Source organism: Aethalodelphis obliquidens, unplaced genomic scaffold (assembly GCF_003676395.1).
Source record: "Aethalodelphis obliquidens isolate GAN/ISIS:26980383/991018 unplaced genomic scaffold, ASM367639v1 scaffold22, whole genome shotgun sequence".
NCBI lineage: Eukaryota > Metazoa > Chordata > Mammalia > Artiodactyla > Delphinidae > Aethalodelphis > Aethalodelphis obliquidens.
Window position 1 is genome coordinate 13,448,016 of NW_020837966.1, and position 22,811 is coordinate 13,470,826.

The 22,811-nt window shown below is 39.9% G+C and overlaps 1 protein-coding gene across 15 annotated transcripts in view; it reads right to left on the reverse strand.

Annotated features, from left to right (window-relative positions):
* MAGI1 (membrane associated guanylate kinase, WW and PDZ domain containing 1) overlaps window positions 1–22,811 on the reverse strand; it is a 623,112-nt gene that overhangs the window by 83,817 nt on the left and 516,484 nt on the right. For 7 of the 15 annotated variants that reach the window (XM_027121327.1, XM_027121325.1, XM_027121324.1 and 4 more), the window contains 4 exons: window positions 18,656–18,694; window positions 13,407–13,464; window positions 10,355–10,452; window positions 3,859–3,951 (listed from right to left, as the gene is read on the reverse strand). In XM_027121327.1, the coding sequence (XP_026977128.1) occupies window positions 3,859–3,951; window positions 10,355–10,452; window positions 13,407–13,464; window positions 18,656–18,694 (288 nt within the window). The remainder of the gene's footprint in view (window positions 1–3,858; window positions 3,952–10,354; window positions 10,453–13,406; window positions 13,465–18,655; window positions 18,695–22,811) is intronic. The other 8 variants (XM_027121331.1, XM_027121323.1, XM_027121332.1 and 5 more) reach the window with 2 other exon arrangements.

Below are 22,811 nucleotides of genomic sequence, written 5' to 3' on the forward strand. Positions count from 1 at the left end.
GAAGTCGTCTGCCAGAGCGCCAGGGAGGTGATGTCAAGCGCAGCCAGGGCTTGTACTGAAACAGTTGCTATGGTAATTACTAGATGGAAAATCGAGGACTGTTGAGATAACCCCCAAATTTTCCTTTTTGGGATATGTGAATAGCAGACATTCTTGAGGCAGAGGCTACTAGGGCGAGCTCGAAGGGAAATGTATTTCACTTATGCAAAGACATCAATAGCATCACCTTCTCAGTGAGGCTTTCTCTGTCCACCGTATTAAAAACTGCAATACCTCCTTCAACATTCACAATCCCCCTTACCTGCTTCATTTCTGTTGTTACCATTTACCACCATCCCACGCAGTATACATCTTACTTATTGGTTGGGGGTTTTGTCTCCCTCTCCCCAGCCCCTTGCAGGAGGGGCACTGCACATGCCCACCCATACAACACTAAAATGGAAACCCCATAAGGATTTCTGCTTGTATATCCAGTGTGTAGAACGTGGCCTGTTTCATTGTATGTGCTCCAAAAACGTGTGCTGAATGAATGAATGAACAACAACGCAAAGAAATGAGATTTAACGTGTCGTTGAGAAGGCAGAAAGAGGTGGTTGAGTGTGTAAGTTACCCACCCTGATTATAGGCAAAGTTAGAAAATGTAAAAATGTATCTGGCAGATTATCTGAATGAAATGTTTTAAAGCCATTAGCATATTTTGAGCTCAGAATGTTTTCAGCTTAAGAGACATGAAGAAGACATTGAAATTACACCACTGACTTCCTGTTTCAACACTTAACTAGGGAGGGAAGATCAGAGGGTTTCACATTTATGCACATTTTATTACATTTTATGTATGGGTAGATCATCAGTTATTGTAGTTTTGGAAAAGAAATGCTTTTCTACCCACAAGCAGTGGAATGTGGAGCTCTCTGCTGCAGCCCTGTGGCACGTGTCATTTTCTAAGCGATGCTAATCTCTTTACTAGTCACCACTTGTAGATGTGGTTATGTGTGAGGACCACCTGGGCAACTTTTTAAAGATGTAGGGGCTGCCCTGGACTCACTGAATCAGGATCTTCTGGGTCTCGGCCCAAACATCTATTCCTGAATAAACCATAGGTGCTTGCTTCTCTGCCAAGCTGCACTATTCTTGGTAATACTGTTTGAATACCCTACACTAGTGCTGTCCAAGAGCACGTCCTGTGACGCAGGAAATGCTCTGTATCTGCACTGTCCAACATGGCAGCTGCTGGTCACACGCAGCTCTTGAGCCCTTGAAACATGGCTAGTGGAACCGAGGAACTGAATTTTTGAGTTTTTAATTGTAATGAACTTGAATTTAACTGGTATCACATAGCCAGTAGCAGCCAAACTGGATGGCACACATTGAGACTATGCAATGAAGTAACCCACAAAAAACTACAACAAAAAGGTGTTAGCCAAAAGCTAAGCTGTTCCTAATGACAGCTAGGGTTCAAATCTGTGCTCTACTACTTCCTGGCTGTGTGGCTTTGGGCAAGTTACTAAACCTCTCTCTGCCTGAGGGTCGGATGCATAAGTGGAGGCAATGAGGGTACCAACCTCAACATTCACATGATGGTTGTAAGGAAGAACTGTGGACAGATAACATAGGTAAAGTGCTTAGGGAGGTGGTTGCTGCATAAAAGAGCTCAATAAATGTAGGCTATTATTTTGATGATGGTGGTGGTGAAGTGGGTGGGGTAAACGGGCAGCTACAAAAATCTCTCTCTGAGTATTAAGGTGGAAGATGGAGAGATTTCCCAAGAGCAGATCTCTTTAAAATTATCATTTGCTGGGATGAGAAGTACACTCTTGATCAGAAGCAAGTTTAGTTGAGCAGTGAACTTAGCAAAATTAATATCAAACAATCTAACCCTATTAGCTATACAGCTTCTTCCTGAGAGTACTGTCAGGAACATAGACCAGGATGCTTAACCAGCAGGCAGGGAACTCAGAGTTGTAACCTATGATGATAATATCCAATTTAATGTTTCTCACAATTGCAGCTTGGAGTCAAAGGGTATGGATTTAAACTGGCTTCTGTATCCATTATATTCCAAAGATATGACTATATGTGAAAGACAAGAATCAATGTAGAGACTATGGAGTAGAAGGGTTTTAAGAATAATGACTAGTTCCCACAGGGAGTTCAGTGAGCCTCTCCCAAACCCTAACCACTATGGGAGCCTAGAGGACTAAAGTAAAAAAGAAAAGGAAAGAAAGGCCTAAAACAAGAGAAGAATCTGAGATAAAGTTCCTAATAGAGATCAATTCCATGTGGACTCTTAACTCAGCTGGTGCACTAAGCATGTGGCACCCAGAACCTGAAACTTTAAAGCTTTAATTGATTTAATCTCTAAGACAATTCTTTAAGGAAGCTAGGCTGGTTATCATGGATGTACATACGTTGTTTCACACAACAATAAATTTAGCAGAGGCGACTAGGTCTAGTTCGGGGTATCCCCCAGTGGGAAGTAAAACCAGTCTCCTGCCTCCATAGGATTTAAAGTCTGAAGAGGAAACTATTGTTAGATAATTAAACACAAATAAACACTAATTATCAACAGTTAAATTCTAGAAATAAGAAGTTTAGGATGGGAAGAGTGAATAAGACAGGGGAATCCAGCAAAAACCTTAGATGAGTAGAAGTTAGCAAAGCAAAGAGTGGGAGGAAAAGACAGCTGCACACAGGGAACAGCATATGCAAAGGCCCTGATGTGGTCCATAGTTTTGCTGATTTAAGGAATTGAAAAGAGGTTCAAGGAACTGAAAAGTTAGTGTAGCTAACTTACCATGAGCAGGAAAATAAGACAACATGAGGCCACAGAGGAATTTCATATTTAAAAAAATACAAAGCAGGCCCCAATCATGTTGATATGAATTAATATGTTATTATCTTCTATGTTCTATCTGTATTAAAACCATTAACATCATAGAAAAGTATGAAATTATTTTACATAAGTTGATATTAATACCAATCTCATGACAATATCAGCTAAAAGGGAAACAATTTTTCTTATGAAAATTACAATGGAGGAATGAAAATTAGGGAAAAGAGTTATTCTACTTATCTTTTAATGTCTGACACAATTATTTATTTCTTTTAAAATGTTGAGAGAAGGAACACAAATTTTACAGTTTTTTTCATGGTTCTGTAACACAAACTCCCCAACCCTATCAAATATGCTGCTTGTTCTATTTTTTTTATTTAAAAGAAAAAAACTAAACAAAAAACCCCCAAACCTTTTCTATCCCTTAAGAGTAATGAGGCCTGAAAGTAGCAAGATTCTGGAGCTTCCAATTTTCAAAAAGGAATCTCTGTAGGGGATGCATACTACTTGTGAATGTAAATAAGTGAGACCCAGTGAAGCGATGTAAAACATGCATAAATGCCCAAACTGCAGCAAGAATAGAGGTTAGAGTTTACAACACAATAATATCAAACCACTTTACATTTACAAGAAAATCTTAGTCAAAAGCAAATACGTTGACTAGAATCTTGAAATATCTAGTGCTGAATTTTCAGTGTATCTTATTTAACACAATATTAAATATCTGTGGTCTCGAAATCAAGGATCCACAACTCTAAGATGATCGCCCCCCCCCCAGGGGCATTTGGCAATATCTGGGGACTTGTTTGTCACAAAGTGGGAGGGATTCTCCTGGCACCTAGTGGGTAGAGGCCAGGAACACTGCTCAGTGTCCTACAATACATACAGGACAGCCCACAACAAAGAACTGTCTAGGAACAATTCTTTGGAATGACTTGGGTGTTACAAGATTCCACTCTTTAAAGTTTCTCTAAAAAAGTTAAAATTTTGAGCCAAATTAGGATGCAATTATAAAAACACTTTACCCTGAAGTGGAGCTTCTCTGGCCTGCTCCGGATTGCTTGGGGGGTGGTTTGGAATAATAGGAGGCACGAGCGATGAATGATCTTCTGTCCATTCTACAAGAAGACAAGAAACAGTTTGCTGTTTTTCCTTCCATTTGCTTACTTAAGATTACTTACGTAGGTCGCCTTACTTAGGATTCACCTTCTTCTTCATTATAAAACTACCCAAACCTATAAAACCAGAAGCAGAGAGCTTCGAATGAAAAGAAACTGGTACCTAACCCCACTCTATGTTAAGGATAATAAGGTCCCTCCCACTGTGTGCGTGTGTGTGTGTGTGTGTGTGTGTGTGTGTGTGTTTCTGTCGCTTTCTCCTAAGATCTTTGAGGACAGAAATACAACCAATAAAAATACAACTAATAAAATCTCCAGCTCTCTCTGGCTGGAGAGTACAAAGTGAGACCAAGTAAAAAATATCAGGAAAGATACAGAGTTAACTAAAGCTGGCCCAGTATGGGAGAAACTTCTCTAATGCAATTTAGACCTAGGTTGGGCTGCTGAAGCCTGCTTGTCTTGGGCAGTGAAGGTGGATTGTAGCAGTTTACTAAGGTGAGATCCCCTATCATCTCTCAAACCCAAATGGGACCCATTACTAAAACTCCTCAGTCCTAAGTCGTACTCACTTTGGAGGCCCAGAAATAACCCACTACGAGTGACCCTTGAGATCTACCCCAAAGTCACTTTTCCAGCTAAGCTAATGATGTATATGTACATCAATTTTAACACTCATATATCAATTGTACACTCCCATTCCCCAAACTCATAAAAAATTTTTTTAAAAGTTTTAAATAGAAAGAGATTAAGGTAGAAAGGAGACCTTTTCAATGGGTAAGTATACTCACACACACATAGACACATACAAACACACTCTCTCTAAAATACGGTCTATGGCAGTGGTTGTCAAACTATGACTTATAGGCCAAACTGGTCCTAATGTCTATTTTTATAAAGCTTGTAAGCCAAGAATGGTTTCTACATATTTAAATGATTGAAAAAAATCTAAAAAGAATATTTTGTAACACATGAAAATTACATGAGGTTCAAATTTTAGTGTTCACACATAATGTTTTACTGAAACACAGCCATGTCCACTTGTTTACATATAGTCTGTAGCTGTTTTCATACCATACGGGCAGAGATGAGCAGTTTTAATAGAGACTGTATGAATAGCAAAGCCTAAAGTATTTATTATATGGCCATTTACAGAAAAAGTTTGCCAACTTCCATGCTATGGTCTATATTTATTATATTCAATATTATAATAAGAGAAGTATTATACTTGATATACATATACCTGATATTCACTTATTACATTGAAGGGGTACTAAGCCTATTATTTTTAAAGATTGCAATGAAAAATGAGGAAACACCTAAGCATCTATTAATAAACAGATGGCTAAATGAAGTGCAGAGATTCATAAAAGGGAATAATATGCAGTCATTAAAAATTACAAGGTAGGAAACCTTCAAGATGGCGGAGGAGTGAGACATGGAGATCACCTTCCTCCCCACAAATACATCAGAAACACATCTACATGTGGAACAACTCCTACAGAACATCTACTGAACGCTGGCAGAAGACCTCAGACCTCCCCAAAGGCAAGAAACTCCCCACGTACCTGGGTAGGGCAAAAGAAAAAAGAAAAAACGGAGACAAAAAAATAGGGATGGGACCTGCACCTCTGGGAGGGAGCTGTGGAGGAGGAAAAGTTTCCACACATTAGGAAGCCCCTTCGCGGGCGGAGACGGGAGGTGGCGGAGGGGAAGCTTCGGAGCCACGGCGGAGAGCACAGCAACAGGGGTACAGAGGGCAAAGCAGAGACATTCCTGCACAGAGGATCAGTGCCGACCAGCACTCACCAGCCCGAGAGGCTGGTCTGCTCATACGCTGGGGTGGGCAGGGGCTGGGAGCTGAGGCTCGGGCTTTGGTCGGATCCCAGGGAGAGGACTGGGGCTGGCGGCGTGCACACAGCCTGAAGGGGTTAGTGCACCACAGCTAGCCGGGAGGGAGTCCGGGAAAAAGCCTGGACTTGCCTAAGAGGCAAGAGACCACTGTTTCAAGGTGCGCGAGGAGAGGGGATTCAGAGCGCCACCTAAACGAGCTCCAGAGACGGGCGCGAGCCGCGGCTATCAGCACGGGCCCCAGAGACGGGTATGAGATGCTAAGGCTGCTGCTGCCGCCACCAAGAAGCCTGTGTGCGAGCACAGGTCACTCTCCACACCTCCCCTCCCGGGAGCCCATGCAGCCCACCACTGCCAGGGTCCCGTGATCCAGGGACAACTTCCCCGGGAGAACACACGGTGCGCCTCAGGCTGGTGCAACGTCACGCCGGCCTCTGCCGCTGCAGGCTCGCCCCGCACTCCGTACCCCTCCCTCCCCCTGGCCTGAGTGAGCCAGAGGCCCCGAATCAGCTGCTCCTTTAACCCTGTCCTGTCTGTAGGAACGCCCTCAGGCGACCTACACGCAGAGGCAGGACCAAATCCAAGGCTGAGCCCCAGGAGCTGTGCGAACAAAGAAGAGAAAGGGAAATCTCTCCCAGCAGCCTCAGGAGCAGCAGATTAAATCTCCACAATCAACTTGATGTACCCTGCATCTGTGGAATACCTGAATAGACAACAAATCATCCCAAAACTGAGGTGGTGGACTTTGGGAGCAACTGTAGACATGGGGTTTGCTTTCTGCATCTAATTTGTTTCTGCTTTTATGTTTATCATAGTTTAGTATTTAGAGTTTATTATCATTGGTAGATTTGTTTATTGATTTGGTCGCTCTCTTCGTTTTTTTTAATATATAGATAATCTTTTTGTTTTTCCTTTTTTTCTTTTTGTGAGTGTGTATGCTTCTTTCTGTGATTTTTTCTGTATAGCTTTGCTTTTACCATTTGTCCTAGGGTTCTGTCTTTTTTTTTTTTTCCCGTATAGTTTTTAGCGCTTGTTATAATTGGTGGATTTGTTTTTTTGGTTTTGTTGCTCTCTTCTTCCTTTTTTCAAATTACTTTTTATTTTTTTTAAAAAAATTTATTTTAATAACTTTTCTTTTCCTCCCTCCCTCCCTTCGTTCCTTCCTTCTTTCTTCTTTCTTTTTTTTCCTCCCTTTTCTTCTGAGCTGTGTGGCTGACAGGGTCTTGGTGCTCCAGCCGGGTGTCAGGGCTGTGCCTCTGAGGTGGGAGAGCCAAGTTCAGGACATAGGTCCTCCAGAGACCTCTTGGCTCCGCATAATATCAAATGGTGAAAGCTCTCCCAGAGACCTCCATCTCAACGCTAAGACCCAGCTCCACTCAACGACCAGCAAGCTACAGTGCTGGACACCCTATGCCAAACAACTAGCAAGACAGGAACACAACCCCACCCATTAGCAGAGAGGCTGCCTAAAATCATAATAAGGTCACAGACACCCTAAAACACACCACCAGACGTGGTCCTGCCCACCAGAAAGATCCAGCCTCATCCACGAGAACACAGGCACTAGTCCCCTCCACCAGGAAGCATACACAACCCAATGAACGAACCTTAGCCACTGGGGGCAGACACCAAAAACAACAGGAACTATGAACCTGCAGCCTGCGAAAAGAAGACCCCAAACACAGTAAGTTAAGCAAAATGAGAAGACAGAGAAACACACAGCAGATGAAGGAGCAAGCTAAAAACCCACCAGACCACACAAATGAAGAGTATAATAGGCAGTCTACCTGAAAAAGAATTCAGAGTAATGATAGTAAAGATGATCCAAAATCTTGGAAATAGAATGGAGAAAATACAAGAAACGTTTAACAAGGACCTAAAAGAACAAAACAGCCAACAATGATGAACAACAAAATAAATGAAATTTAAAATTCTCTAGAAAGAATCAATAGCAGAATACCAGAGGCAGAAGAACGGATAAGTGACCTGGAAGATAAAATGATACAAACACATGGAGAGATATACCATGTTCTTGGATTAGAAGAATCAACATTGTGAAAATGACTATACTACCCAAAGCAATCTGCAGATTCAATGCAATCCCTATCAAGCTACCAATGGCATTTTTCACAGAAGTAGAACAAAAAATTTCACACTTTGTATGGAAACACAAAAGACCCTGAAGAGCCAAAGCAATCTTGAGAACGAAAAACGGAGCTGGAGGAATCAGGCTCCCTGACTTCAGCCTATACTACAAAGCTACAGTCATCAAGACAGTATGGTACTGGCACAAAAATACAAATATAGATCAGTGGAACAGGATAGAAAGCCCAGAGATAAACCCACCCACATATGGTCATCTTATCTTTGATAAAGGAGGCAAGAATATACAATGGAGAAAAGACAGCCTCTTCAATAAGAGGTGCTGGGAAAACTGGACACCTACATGTAAAAGAATGAAATTAGAACACTCTCTAACACCATACACAAAAATAAACTCAAAATGGATTAAAGACCTAAATGTAAGGCCAGACACTATAAAATTCTTAGAGGAAAACACAGGCAGAACACTCTATGACATAAATCACAGCAAGATCCTTTTTGACCCATCTCCTAGTGAAATGGAAATAAAAACAAAAATAAGCAAATGGGACCTAATGAAACTTAAAATCTTTTGCACGGCAAAGGAAGCCATAAAAAAGACAAAAAGACAACCCTCAGAATGGGAGAAAATATTTGCAAATGAAGCAATTGACAAAGGATTAATCTGCAAAATATACAAGCAGCTCATGCAGCTCAATACCAAAAGCACAAACAACCCAATCCAAAAATGGGCAGAAGACCTAAATAGACGTTTCTCCAAAGAAGATATACATATTGCCAACCAACACATGAAAGGATGTTCAACATCACCCATCATTAGAGAAATGCAAATCAAATCTACAATGAGGTATCACCTCACAGTGGTCAGAATGGCCATCATCAAAAAATCTACAAACAATAAATGCTGGGGAGGGTGTGGAGAAAAGGGAACCCTCTTGCACTGTTGGTGGGAATGTAAATTGATACAGCCACTATGGAGAACAGTATGGAGGTTCCTTAAAAAACTAAAAATAGAACTACCATACGACCCAGCAATCCCACAACTGGGCATATACCCTGAGAAAACCATAATGCAAAAAGAGACATGCACCACAATGTTCATGGCAGCACTATTTAAAATAGCCAGGACATGGAAGCATCCTAGGTGTCCACTGACAGATGAATGGATAAAGAAGATGTGGCACATATATACAATGGAATATTACTCAACCATAAAAAGAAACGAAACAGAGTTATTTGTAGTGAGGTGGATGGACCTAGAGTCTGTCATACAGAGTGAAGTAAGTCAGAAAGAGAAAAACAAATACCGTGTACTAACACATATATATGCAATCTAAAAAAAAAGAATGGTTCTGAAGAACCTAGGGGCAGGACAGGAATAAAGACGCAGATGTAGAGAATGTACTTGAGGACACGGGGAGGGGCAAGGGTAACTGGGACGAAGTGAGAGAGTGGCATGGACATATATACGCTACCAAATGTAAAATAGATAGCTAGTGGGAAGCAGCTGCATAGCACAGCGAGATCAGCTCAGTGTTTTGTGACCACCTTGAGGGGTGGGATAGGGAGGGTGAGAGGGAGATGCAAGAGGGAGGGGATATGGGGCTATATGTATACGTATAGCTGATTCACTTCGTTATTAAGCAGAAACTAACACACCACTGTAAGGCAATTATACTCCGATAAAGATGTTAAAAAAAAATTTAAAGGTTAAAAAGAGGTAAATCTATATTAAGTAGCATTGAAATTTGTGCAAGAAATATATTTAAGTGACAAAAACAGGTCACAAAACTAATACATATACAAATACATAATATATTAATATATATAAATTATGATCTACTTTTTGTAAAAAGATGCATATTTGTACATCCCCAGAAAATTTCTGCACAGTGTTTATTGCTGAGAGTGGGATGGGAACCAGTAGGACCTCCACTGGCTTAAATGGAGAACTTACATGTTCTCCACTCCTGAATTGTTCATATTTTTGTGAAGAGCGTGAACTAACTTGTAGTTTTTTAAAAGCACTGAAAATTAACAGCGTTTTCTGATTCTTATATGTAATGTTCCGAAAATTAAAAGTTAGTTCCATACCCAGCACCTCCTCTTAACGTGCTAAAAGTGGTTTGGATTTAGATACCAGGTGCTGTGCAAAAGCTACTGAGCACAAGGTAGTTCTTTCACCATCAGAAACGTTCTCCAATCTAACGGCAGCCCCTTTCTAAATTAGAGTGGAGATTGGGTGCTTTTCAACTGGGCCCCCCACTTTAGCTGTCCAGGTTCAGGGTATGGAATCTAGCAGAGGCTCTGCATTACTCCCCACCCTTCCAGGACATCCAGTCCCCAGCACGGCAAAGGACTTGATGCCCGTGGCCAGTTCTGACCACACGGGGGTGTCAGCGCCCAGGCTTTGCCCGGAGCTCCTTGGCCCACAGATCACGGGAGAGCGAACCTTCTGGCTGCTGCTGCTGCTGCTGCTGTTGCTCCAGCTGCTTCTTCCGTTTGGCTTCTAGAACCGGGTTCTCATATTGTGTCTTCCTGTTGATGTGGCTGGAGCAGAAGGCAGATTGCATTCAGTTAGGAAACATTGCATCCCACAAGCAAAAAGCCAATCAGTCCAAGTCCCTTGATTAGACCTGAGCAAAGCAGGTGGTCTGAGATGTTGAGCACCTTGTGTCAAAAAGCACAGTTAGGAAGATACGATCAAATAAAAACAAAAATGAATGGTTTCCATATACTGACTGCTTATTTGTCCCAAGCACTGTGCTACCAGCTTTACATGCATTTTATTTTTAAAATCTTCAATAAATGCTAGGATAGAGGTCCTATTTTTATTCCTATTTTATGGATAAGGAAGGGAAGTTTCTGAGCAGTTAAGAAACAGCTCACCTAACAAAACAGAACTAGTCAACAGTAAAGAGGATTCAAGCTCAGACTGGCCTGCTTTCAAGTCCCAGGATTATAACCACTGACTCTGCCAAATGCCCAAGGAATCACGCGACGGGAGGGTGTTTCTTTAATTCAACAAGAAGTCGATTATAGAATTATTTTAAAAGGAGATTAAAGTGAAGATGTGGTGTTGTCTGTAATAAGTAATGCCAGAAATTCTGCGTAACTTTCTACAACAGAGTTCACGGAAGCATAAGCATTTCCCAAACGATCAAGTTAAAAGAAGGACTCTACCAACATCTGTCAACTATTCTGATCAATAGGCATGGAGTCAGGATTCAAAGGATAAGCCTTAGGCAAAAAGACTCCAAATGCAGCTAACCTAAGCAAATGTGATGTGTTCAAAGTGACAAAGACCCAGATACTTCAGATGGCTCCAAAACTAATAAGGCCAAGGCAAGATAAAAATACACACACACACACACACAAACATATATATAAATCCAAATGCATATTTTTTGCCATCACCCTATTTAGTGTATGTATATGTATATACACACATAGTACACAGACACACAAGCATAAACATATTCCTATCTTTTTTCCTTCATCAAAATCATACTTCATAAGAAGTTTCAAAATATTCCTATTATGTGATTATTTAGAACTCAAAATATTTTTTCAAGCCAGGCTTTATTTTTTAAAGCCAGGCTTGTCAAGTAGGGTGGATAGACCGACTACCCTTAATTCCTATTATAGGACTACTTGTTTATTTCCTAATTCTGGTAGGCCATTTCATGCTAAGATATAGTCTAACATTCACAGGCACATGGATCTGAGAAGACAGGGAGGAGAAATGTATGGTAAGGTAACAACTCGCCCCTCACTCCAAGTCTCTTTATCCATCAAAGCTACTAGTCATTTATTCCTTTTCTCTTTTGATGCACAAATTATTTGAGGGAGAATTCAAAACAAGCCCCAATTAGACAGGAGCCCCACTGTATATCTGGGAGAAAAATGATCTGTAGGGCACACAGAGGAATTTTATGAGGGTCAGGGAAAAGACTAAGATCACCTTTCTTTCTCTTTTAAATTTTTTAAAATTAAAGTTTTTTTTTATTGAAGTATAGTTGATTTACAATGTTGTGTTAATTACTGCTGTACAGCAAAGTGATTTGGTTATACATACATACATATATATATATGTATACATTCTTTTTTAAAAAAATGTTCTTTTCCATCATGGTTTATCACAGGATACTGAACATAGTTCTCTGTGCCATGCAGTAGGACTTTGCTGCTATCCATTCCATATGTAAAAGGCTACGTCTGCTCACCCCAACCTCCCACTCCATCCCTCCCCAGATCCCCTCCCCCTTGGTAAACACCACTCTGCTCTCTATGTCTGTGATCCTGTTTCTGTTTCACAGGTAGGTTCATTTGTGTCATATTTTAGATTCCACGTATAAGTAATATCATATGGTATTTGTCTTTCTCTTTCTGACTTACTTCACTTAGTATGATAATCTCTAGATGCGTCATGTTGCTGCAAATGGCATTCAAGTTGGCCTTTCTAATGCCCCCCATTCCCAATCTTTCTGTTAGGTAAAGAGGTGGCAATGTGAGTATTGACCAAAGACACCTGCTATGTTGAACTCGTAATTTTTTACAATAAGATGCTGAGCATTTTATGGCCTGGCATTGTTGCATCATATGTTTCTATCACCAGGGTATTATACGAATAACTTTTCATTGCTAGCAGCATGAGTGATAGAAAGCGTTCCAGTGATAGAAAGCGTTCCAAGTTATCTTCATTGTGGCAGGTAGGATTTTGATGATAGAACATTTATATGGCATGTGTTTCTTTTGTAAGATCTTTTATTATTACTCATCTTTCTCAGAGGAAATGATGTAAAACATTTTTTCAATGTTTACCCACTTAGGTTTCTTTTATTTTCTTTGAGTATCATCCTACCAATATATAACTGTGATGAAAGGACCAAGTGTATGCCTCTTGCTAGAATAAGGTACATGGTAAAGAGGTAGTGATGAGGGTTTGAGACTCTTAGAAATGGAACACAGGAGCCACAGGTATGGTAAAGGCAAAGAGGCTTACACAGTCTTGCCACTTAGGCTAGTTCTCAATTTCCTTCTTAATTGCGGCAGCGTTTCATATATTATTTAGATCTGTCTGACCCTTCTGGAAAGTCTGAATGAATAAATAAATGATTACTGAGAACTTCAGACTTAAGCAGGGCAAGAAATAGGCAAAACTGATTCTTTTCCTGAAGATAAACAACCCATACTCAGTGTACTGACTCCTTGCTTTTCTCATTCATTCAACTAATACTTATTATTCAGTACCTGCCATAGGCCAGGACTATGTTGGGCTTTGGTAATACAGTGATAAACAGAAGACATGAATACTGCCCTCATGGATTTTATAATATAATTTATCATCATTAGATTTGCTGAATATTTTTTCATTATAAAATTAATATTATGTTACTATTATTATTCTGTTTGTGCCTTATCACAATGGCAAACTCTGTTCAGCATAAGTGTAAATAATTACAGAAGGGTGCAAACTCAAATGTGTTTTAACAGGCACTTACTCTACATAGTAGATACCATAGACAGGGTCATCAATCTTTTCCCAACCAGCAGGCAGTTCTGAAAAAGAAAAGAACATTCAGACCAAGAAGAGCATATTCTTGAAGAGCCTAAGGATTTTCAACAGCTGGGTTAGGCAAAAAAAGAAAGACTCATAAAATAATGCCTTAAATCCAATTAAAACTGCGTATCCTAACCAAAAAAAAAAAAACAAAGAGTGAGAATTATTTTATTGGTGTATTTTTCTACACGAAGAGCAATTCTTTACTGATATTTTGCACAAGCAAATGAAACTTAATAAAATGCAGTCTCAGGTGCCTTCATTCTAAATCAACTATTAAATGAGATTTTAATGGAAATATAGTTAAGTTTTGCCTCGAACGCCTAGTTCCTATTTTAAATATTTGCTGTTTTCTCATTTTATTGCTAGACTACCTTATTACACAAGCAAAAATGGATGAATGTTTCCTTTCATTTTCGATACAATAGTGCCGTTTCTGCTCTCCCTGGAATAAATTAAAATTTGCATCTTATTTTCTCCTTGTTCCTAATTAAAATGCTACCGAGTAAATAAAAAATGGCCATATGGAGTTGGATTTTTGAATTGCACACATCTACAACTCAATTGCTATATCTGGACAGGCCCATCTTCACCGGGGCTGTGCCTATGAAAGCAGAAACACAGGTCCTGATCTCCAAGACTCACTACCTAAGGGGGTAGACTATTCCTCTAAATGTGGTGGTAAAATGGCATTGGGTGATATGTGTGTCTTTCTGAAAACTCACCTGTGCTCTACCGAACTTCATAAGGTTTCATATCAAAGGCTGCAACTTCATTAACTAGGTAGTAGTGGGTTCTGTCATAATAAGAACCTACTGTGAAAAAGCCCACTGCACCAGATAATTCGGTGAAAGAAGCAACTACATTGTGTTTTGCGTCGTTAAACAAGTCTTCAGGCAGAGCAGCACTTCTCCTTAAATCTCTGTCCCTTCTTTTTGGTTCCAGGTAAGAAATGGAGTCATGTGCACGTGCACATATACACACACAGGGCTAATTACTTAAAGTTTATGTTTTGCTCAGATTTGGCTGCACATCAAGAGACATTAATTTCATGGTTTTTGCTACACCTGATATTTGTTTTCAAACAAAGAGATAGGTTCCCCCCTTTGCTTCCTTTTTTTAAACAAAACAAAACAGAACACTTAGCAGGTCTTAAGGAAGTCTTTGGATTCTGGGAGACATAAGCTACTAAAAGGCAAGGCAGGGCCAACGTGCAGATGTTGATATAACTTGGCATTTTTGTACACAGCGTCTTGCGGACGGATGCAAATCCAATGCCTGGGAAATGGTTTCCCCTTACAATGCTGGAAATTGCCATTTAAATGCAAACGAACCAGGAAAACGTTTCCAAAGAGTTGGGAAATCAAAAAGGCTAATTGGTGCCCACGAATGTGCTTGTGCTGCCATGGGGCAGAAGAGCGAGTGGGTGTGAGGGGACCACATCATGTTTAACCAAACTTCTTTTCAAAATCTGTAACCTTGATATATGGCCTGATTATCTTCAGATAAAATAGGGGAAAAAATTAAGAATTCAATTCATTCCATTTATTTGTCAAACATTTATTTAGTGCCTACTGTCTGCCTGAAGGTATGCTAGGTGCCAGGTACACGAAGATAATTACAAGTGCACCAGCTGGGCAGACAATTCATACATCATCACAGGGTAAGCGCTTTGATGGAGGTCCCAGGAGGCTGCAAGATAAGAAGCCACCTCTGGCTTTGCCCTGTCACCTACTCAACAATTTACATACTAGAGTTGAGACATGAGGTCAGTCAACTGGTATTTCTGGATGATTGTAAATTGAAACACATCTTCTGGGACAGATTAGCAAACTCCAGAAATGTTCCAGTTTTTCCAGCTATAACTCATTTAAAATTGAAAAGACAGATTTCTCACTTCCCATGTGGTGATTAACTTAATAATAGGAATTAGTCTCTGAAAGCTTAAAATAGAAATGGGTCATCGATTTAGAAACAGAAGATGTTTGTCTTCCAATGTGCCATTTGGTTCTAAAAAGTTGAAAATGGCAGAAAATACTGAAGCCCAGAAAATGATGGCGTTACAAATTTTTTCTTTTTTCTAAACTACTCTAAAGATACATAGAGAGCCACACCCCCATGTCTAACAACTGTCAGACATCAGAACAGTCTGTACAAGATGTCACCGAGATTTCAGGTGGCTCAGACCCTTTTGGGATTGTCCAGATCTTGGTCTGAACTTTAGCCCTAATGTTTTTGTTTTTGTTTTTTTAACATCTTTATTGGAGTATAATTGCTTTATACTTATACTATATAACATATATATACTATATAACATATATATACAAGTTATATATACTATATAACACAATGGTGTGTTAGTTTCTGCTTTATAACAAAGTGAATCAGCTATACATATACATATGTTCCCATATCTCTTCCCTCTTAGCCCTAAGGTTTTATCAGTCTAGTGTTTGGCTACCTACTTAACATCTCGAAACCACATCTTTGTCCTGGATTTACCTCAAAGGTCAACTGTAGACTAAATAAGGATGTTTGTAAAACCTTTTACACAGCACCTGGCACCTAAGCTCAGCTAATGGCAACGGTTCTAGGAAAGCCCAAAAGGAACTGGACAAATCTATATGGCCTGCTTGCTTGCTGTTCCTACCACTAAAAATCTCATGTTGTACTAATTATCACCATGGAAGTGAATATGGAGCAGAAAAATGTTCCAAGAGTTGTGTCAGGGCACAGATTGAAAGTCATGTTCACAGTCAGAGATATGGTTCTACACTGTAATTCTGTGTTGATTGGGAGGGGATCTCATTTCCCTATCTAATGAATACTCTGTAATTCTAAAAGAAGGTTCTTCAAGTGCTTTTTCATTCTGGGGAGATTACTGCAGAAGATGTGATAAATTCTGCAAAACCAAAGTGCATAATGGAGCTAGTGACCCAGCCCAGACAACAGAGTTCAGAAATGACAATTCTGCAATCAAATGATCTGTGTCCAACACCCAAGTCCACCGCCCCTGCCTCTCAGAGGCAGATTATAGAGAGGGTTTCCTTGTCACATCTGCAATTATACTGTTCATTGAAAACCTGACAGTTGCTATTGTTTGCAATTAGGATCCTCTTATTAAGAAAATGGGCAGTGAGCTTGTCAAAGGCATCTGAAGTGAATGCAAGGAAAAACTGTGCGTGTGCATGTGCGTGTGCATGTGTGTGTGTGTGTGTCTGTCTGTCTGTCTGTGAATAAGGACATATTTGGGCCATTTCTATTATACATGTTGCTCTCCTGCCCCATATTAAACACAAAAAGTATCATAAGGAAACACTGAAAAGTCCAACAAGAAAGAATTAGTTACTAAATCAGAAAACTGGCAAAATAACATGTGCTGATCTCAAGGGCAAATATTAAGACATATTATTATTAAGTCTCCTCTTAAGCCCAATGAGAGCTCCTCTTTCAGCCCCTCTTTACAGGTAAGGAACAGGAAGCTAAGGGAAGGTGAATGACTTGCCCAAGGTCACAGAGCAAATAAGTGGCGGAACCCAGATATGAGTCTAGGCAACCTGCCCTGACCCCAGAGACAGCTCCCACTTCACCAAACCAACTCCCAGAACTGTGGCTCTGGCCATGAGAAGGTAAGAAGGTAAGTAAGCCAGTAAAACTTACTTTGTAGAGTCTTTAACAGCACAGGAAAGTTTCTACAATGTTACAGATACATGAGAAAAGAAGACAATTGATTCTTTCCTGAAAACTTCAACATTCAAGCTTCCACAGAAGCAAATAAGGCTGTGCCCCTATGCACAATGGAATTATCTCACCAACTGCCCACACACAGTGGTGGGCACTCACACACATTAGTCAGGTGGCCAGAGTAGTTTAAATTGGTTCCACAAAGGATCGAGGCACTCATTTTTCATCTGGAAAAGCTAGTTCTGTCTTTTTCAATGATTTTATCTAATATCACTGGATTGATACTTTTTTTCTTAATTTATAAAATGAGTTTCAAATTGTTCTGTCACACAGGTTGAATCTCAAGTCATTCCTACCACAATGACCACAAGGACAATTTATTATACGTCTTTAAAAATAGATCTTTCGGGACTTCCCTGGTGGCGCAGTGGTTAAGCATCCGCCTGCCAATGCAGGGGACACAGGTGCGAGCCCTGGCCTGGGAAGATCCCACACACCGTGGAGCAACTAAGCCCGTGCACCACAACTACTGAGCCTGCGCTCTAGAGCCCGCGAACCACAGCTACTGAGCCCGCGTGCCACAACTACTGAAGCCCGCTTGCCTAGAGCCCGCGCTCCGCAACAAGAGAAGCCACTGCAATAAGAAACCCACGCACTACAACAAAGAGTAACCCCCTCTTGCTGCAACTAGAGAAAGCCCGTGCTCAGCAACGAAGACCCAACACAGACAAAAATAAATAAACAATTAAATTTATTAAAAAAAAAAAAACAATGCTGAACATAAAACATTTAACTTAGCAGGGAATATAATTCAATATATTCCAAGAGGAGAGATAAAAGAGTTTGGAATTATCTGCTAATGTAAATTATTTCTGAACTGCAAGAGCTTGGACTAATCAAGACTTGATTTCCATTGACATACACACTCTGAGGAAAATGACACATATAAACCCAGGATCCGGTTTTCAAGCCATTCACTATGGTTACAAAGTCAACACGCAGCTTGTGACTGAGTAACAACATAATACTAGGACTTAGTACCCATTCAGCTAATCAGTGGAATTGCTGTACTGCTGTTACTCTAAGATCTTTCAGCTAGTCTGGAAGAGTTTTGTTTTGCTTTTCTGTATTCCCCATGGAGAAAGCCACCCACACCAAATAAATAAAGAAATGAGCCTGAGATAGATTATAGGAGAGTTGAAGGGACATGGCAAGCATCTATCCCTGTTTTTTCTTACTCCTCAATTTACGAGAGTATCCGGCACTGATCTGCTAACTCTCATTCTAGTCCCAATTCCCTCAGACTTCTTCTTTGTAGACACAACTTATTACAACTCTGTGTGATGTCTGCAGTCAGACACATGGGTTGTATACGATTGACCTTTCGTGGTTAAGCCGGAATGAAAATCATAATTGGAGAAGTGCAAACTAAAGAAACAGAGGGATTAAGCAAGTCACTGGGGACCAAGGCAACCAGGGCGAGTTATGCAGGCTGGGAGGGTTTACCTAGTTCACTGTCCAGCTCCTCCGTATGGATCCCTTCTTCTCCAAAGGAATAGCAGGAATGAGACAGAAAAGAGAGAAAGAAAAATTCAGACACCAGCACCAAGAAAAGAAACTCCCCTCAAGAAAAACAGCAGCAAACACATCACTTTGTTTTGTCCTTACCTGCATTGTGGCTTATTTCATTGGCTTGACTACTCAACTCGAGACCTCAGCGTAAATCATAAAACGGGAAGAGCTGACATTGGCAACATAATTATATGGCTCACTTCCTTGCATGGCAAAATAGGGTTTGATCGGTTGTAAAAGATGACAAACACCTTTGCGGTTTCAACGTCCTTACGTGGCAAGTCACTTATTACAGGTCTTATTTCAAGCAAACAAAGCTGTTAGACCTTTCAATATTAGTCCTTTTAATCCTTCAATAATCTTCTAATCAGCGAGGCAAAATTACTTAACTTATAAGTAATACCGCTGCCTGAAAAACGGAAGGCGAGGTCAAATTGAGAATACAGGTTCTAAGGTGAGCTACACTTCATCGTCTTTCAAAAGGAGTTAGAAAAATGAACTATGTCAGGACGACATACATGGGGGAAGTGAGGCTTGATGGCTGCCCCAAAAGGAGCAGTGGGAGACGGAGCTTACTTGGTATAAGATTTCTAAGTCAAACAGCTCAGAAATAATAGAATGAAAATGTTCTCTGTAATTTCAGGGAGCAAAACAAGAAAAGATCCTCTCCATTCTTGACCGTCTCTGGCTGTCAGTAAAGCATTTTATTTTGACTGTGAAGAGAACACAGGACAGCACACAACACATCATGGCATAGACAGTCACTCCAGCTACACAGCGGGTGGCTATCCCTCCACTCTAAGCTCCGCAAACACAGGGATCAAGCCTGTTTTCACTACTGCAATACGTTCAGTGCCCACTGAAGTTTTTGATACATAATAGGTACCAAATATTTCTCAAATGGATGAATGAACGTGTGAACAAGTGAATCGATTATTGACTTCAGTCACCCACGCGGCCCTACACACCTTGTGAACTCGATTTAAAAACTCTCCAACTGCCAACGATAAGGTTGACACTGGTATTGCTTCCTAAGAAGGGAATCTTATTTACATAAAATCGTTCATGAAAATGGCCTTTTGGATACTATTTAAAATATCTTTGGGGGCACTCGTTCATTTCCTCAAAAATTCTTTAATGAGAACTACTATGTGCCAGTCACTATGCCAGGTGACAGCGACATCGAAATGAGCACCAACAGGCACATCTCTATCCTTCCGGGAAAGGAAACATGGCCAAAGCTCACATAGATAAAAATTAAATTAAAACTATGGTAAGTTCTCTGAAGTTAAGATACATAATAGACTGACCTAATCATATCTGGGGGCAAAGTCCGGGGCAGAATCCCTGAGCTGTCATCTGAAGGTTATGCAAAATTTAATGAAAAGACTTAGAGTGAAAAATGACTAGAATTTAAGCTCTGCAAGAGCAGGGCTTCTTGTTTATTGTGTTCAATGATACATCTGAAATTCCCAGAATGCACTGGACATAGAGAAGGCATTCAATAATTATTTGTGGGATGCAAGAGTATTCTAAGAAGGGAGAACTGCACATCTAACGATCATGGAGCAGCAGCTCGATGAGGACTCGTGGGGATGAAGGACAGAGTAGGGGTTGGAACGAGAGTCAGACAAGCTTAGAGACTGAACCACAGAGAGCTTGGAGACACAAGCTATGGACTTGGCATTTACTGAACAGACCACAGCCATTAAACAGGGCTTGAGGCGGTGGTGATAACACAAAGACATTTTAAAAAACTGCTCTGAGTACGGTGCAAGAAGGAGAGCGGGCAAGAGTCTGGGTGGAAGATGAGCATGACCTTGACCAGCATGGCAGAGATAGTGAAGAAAATGGAGAAAATGGATTCCAGAGACATTTGGGAGGCAAGGTGAACTCAACTGGTAGTACATGGGTTAGAAGTGGGTGTTAAGAAAACTAAAACGTCATGAGGGACTCTTAAGTATGTATGAATTTACCCTCCACTGAGATGGGGAATACTTACAGAAGACCAGATTTGGGGTGGAGGTGGAATCATTAGTTGGGTTTTAATCAGAATGAGTTTAAAGTCTCCTTGAGACAAACAGTGTTATTAAAGATTAAAATACTGGACTGGAGCTCAAAGGCAAGGTAGAAGGCCTCTAAGTGAACTACTAAAACACAGAAATAACAACAGGACTTATACACTGAAGATCAAAATCCAAACTAGTTTCTGACTTTATCGAGATAGGAAAAAGAAAATAGAACATTTTTACAATAAGTATGATGCCATACTGTTACATTTGATATGCATGTGACCTACAGAGAACAGAAAGAAACACAGGAACAATATGGTGACCAACAATGTGATTCTTCTTTGTGTCATGATAACAAAAAACAATACAAGGCAGCTTTGTGGTAACTGGCAAGAGAAAAGGCAAATATGGGAACTGATGATACCTGCCACTGTGGTATAATCTGGTTATATACTTATAACATTTGTGTATAAAGGCACACAGACATACATATAGTTTCTAGCAGAAAAAGAATCTATGAATTCTAATGGTGAATGGACAATTACTAAGCATTTGGTATGAATACATACTTGTTCCAAAGGGAATAACATTAACACCAATGACATGAATTCTAAGAACTAAAAATAACCAGCATTGTTAAGAAAAACATTCAGTAATTCTACTCAATACTTTTACTCCGTTTTTCTCTGTAAAAGCTACTGGAGCCTTCTATTATCTATAAAATTATATTAACAGGCATTTTCATACATTCCCAGTATAGTTATAATGGATACTGACATTGAAGATCTGTTGGTAATAAGAGGGCCTAAAATGGCTTCAAAATCATCAGGCATCAAATAAAGATTAAATTTTGTTCTGAGAAGTTTTATGGTTGGAAGTATTTTATGTTCTGAACTTTGAAAACTGGTCACCTCTGTATTATATATTAAATAGAATATGTGAATAATCAGGACAGTCCATTATCCTTAAGCATGCAAAATAATGCAGCTCCCACGCCTGTTCCGTTTCTTCTTCAGGACTCAGCAACCGAAATAAAACGAGCCTCTCAGCTATGCCTCCTCAGTCAGAAGGATTTGCATTTCCAGTTGAAGTCACCCAGCTAAACGTGAACACGCAATTCTATGTTCATTTCATGTAATCTGCGATCCACATATAGTCTGGAGTGTAAGGTTTTGACAGGATCATATTTTACGGGCTTACATTTTCAAACAAACCTCAAATTTATACGGACATCAATTCTGCCCCATAGGATAAATTAATAAAGTTTCACTATCTTACAGTAAAATGTGTATTCAAAATTATACTACTAATTCAAATGCCAGAAATCAATAATGAGTAGCAAAGCAAGCCATTTCCCTTTTAATTCGTCCATGTCAAAAAGCAATTTTGGTAGAACTTAGGATAGACTGAAGGGGAACACATTTGTTCCATCTTAATTTTCTTTTCCTTTTGCAAAAGTAATTAGAAATTCCAAAGCCTTGAAATAAACTTTCCTTTTTTATGATAGTAACTCTTATAGACAATTGATTCTTTCTTCTTTTAATTAGCAGGGAGAGTGGGGCTCAGTCTCTTTTGTGGAAGAATAGACTTTCTCATATTTAGGATATACTCTAAATCACACACAGACTCCCAATCACAACAAAATCTGCTTTCTTTATGCTGAACCTGGAGAAATAATCAAATTATGAAGTATGAAGAGTTCAAGAAAAGTTCCTGATTTTTTTTTCTCTAAGACTGTCACAATATATAATTAGCGTCCAATAAGTGAGTGATCAGAGCATCTTTGGTTTCTAAATTCCTAGAGACTTTCTAGAATTTTCTCCAAGTTCCTGAAGGCACAGGTTGCATCTACATTTGAATACTTTCTGACTGTGCTGAAGTTCTGTTTCTAACAGAGAACTGAGGATGCCTTTATGTTTAAACAAATCATTCTTTGAAAGCAATTTTGCTGATTTCTCTCCTGCTTTTGGAAACCATAATGCACTTACTAGAAACTAGATTACCTTTCAAAAACCCATGGTTAGAAACCCGGTTGACCTTGCTACAACGCTTTAAAATTTGCATGTGTGAACAAGCCC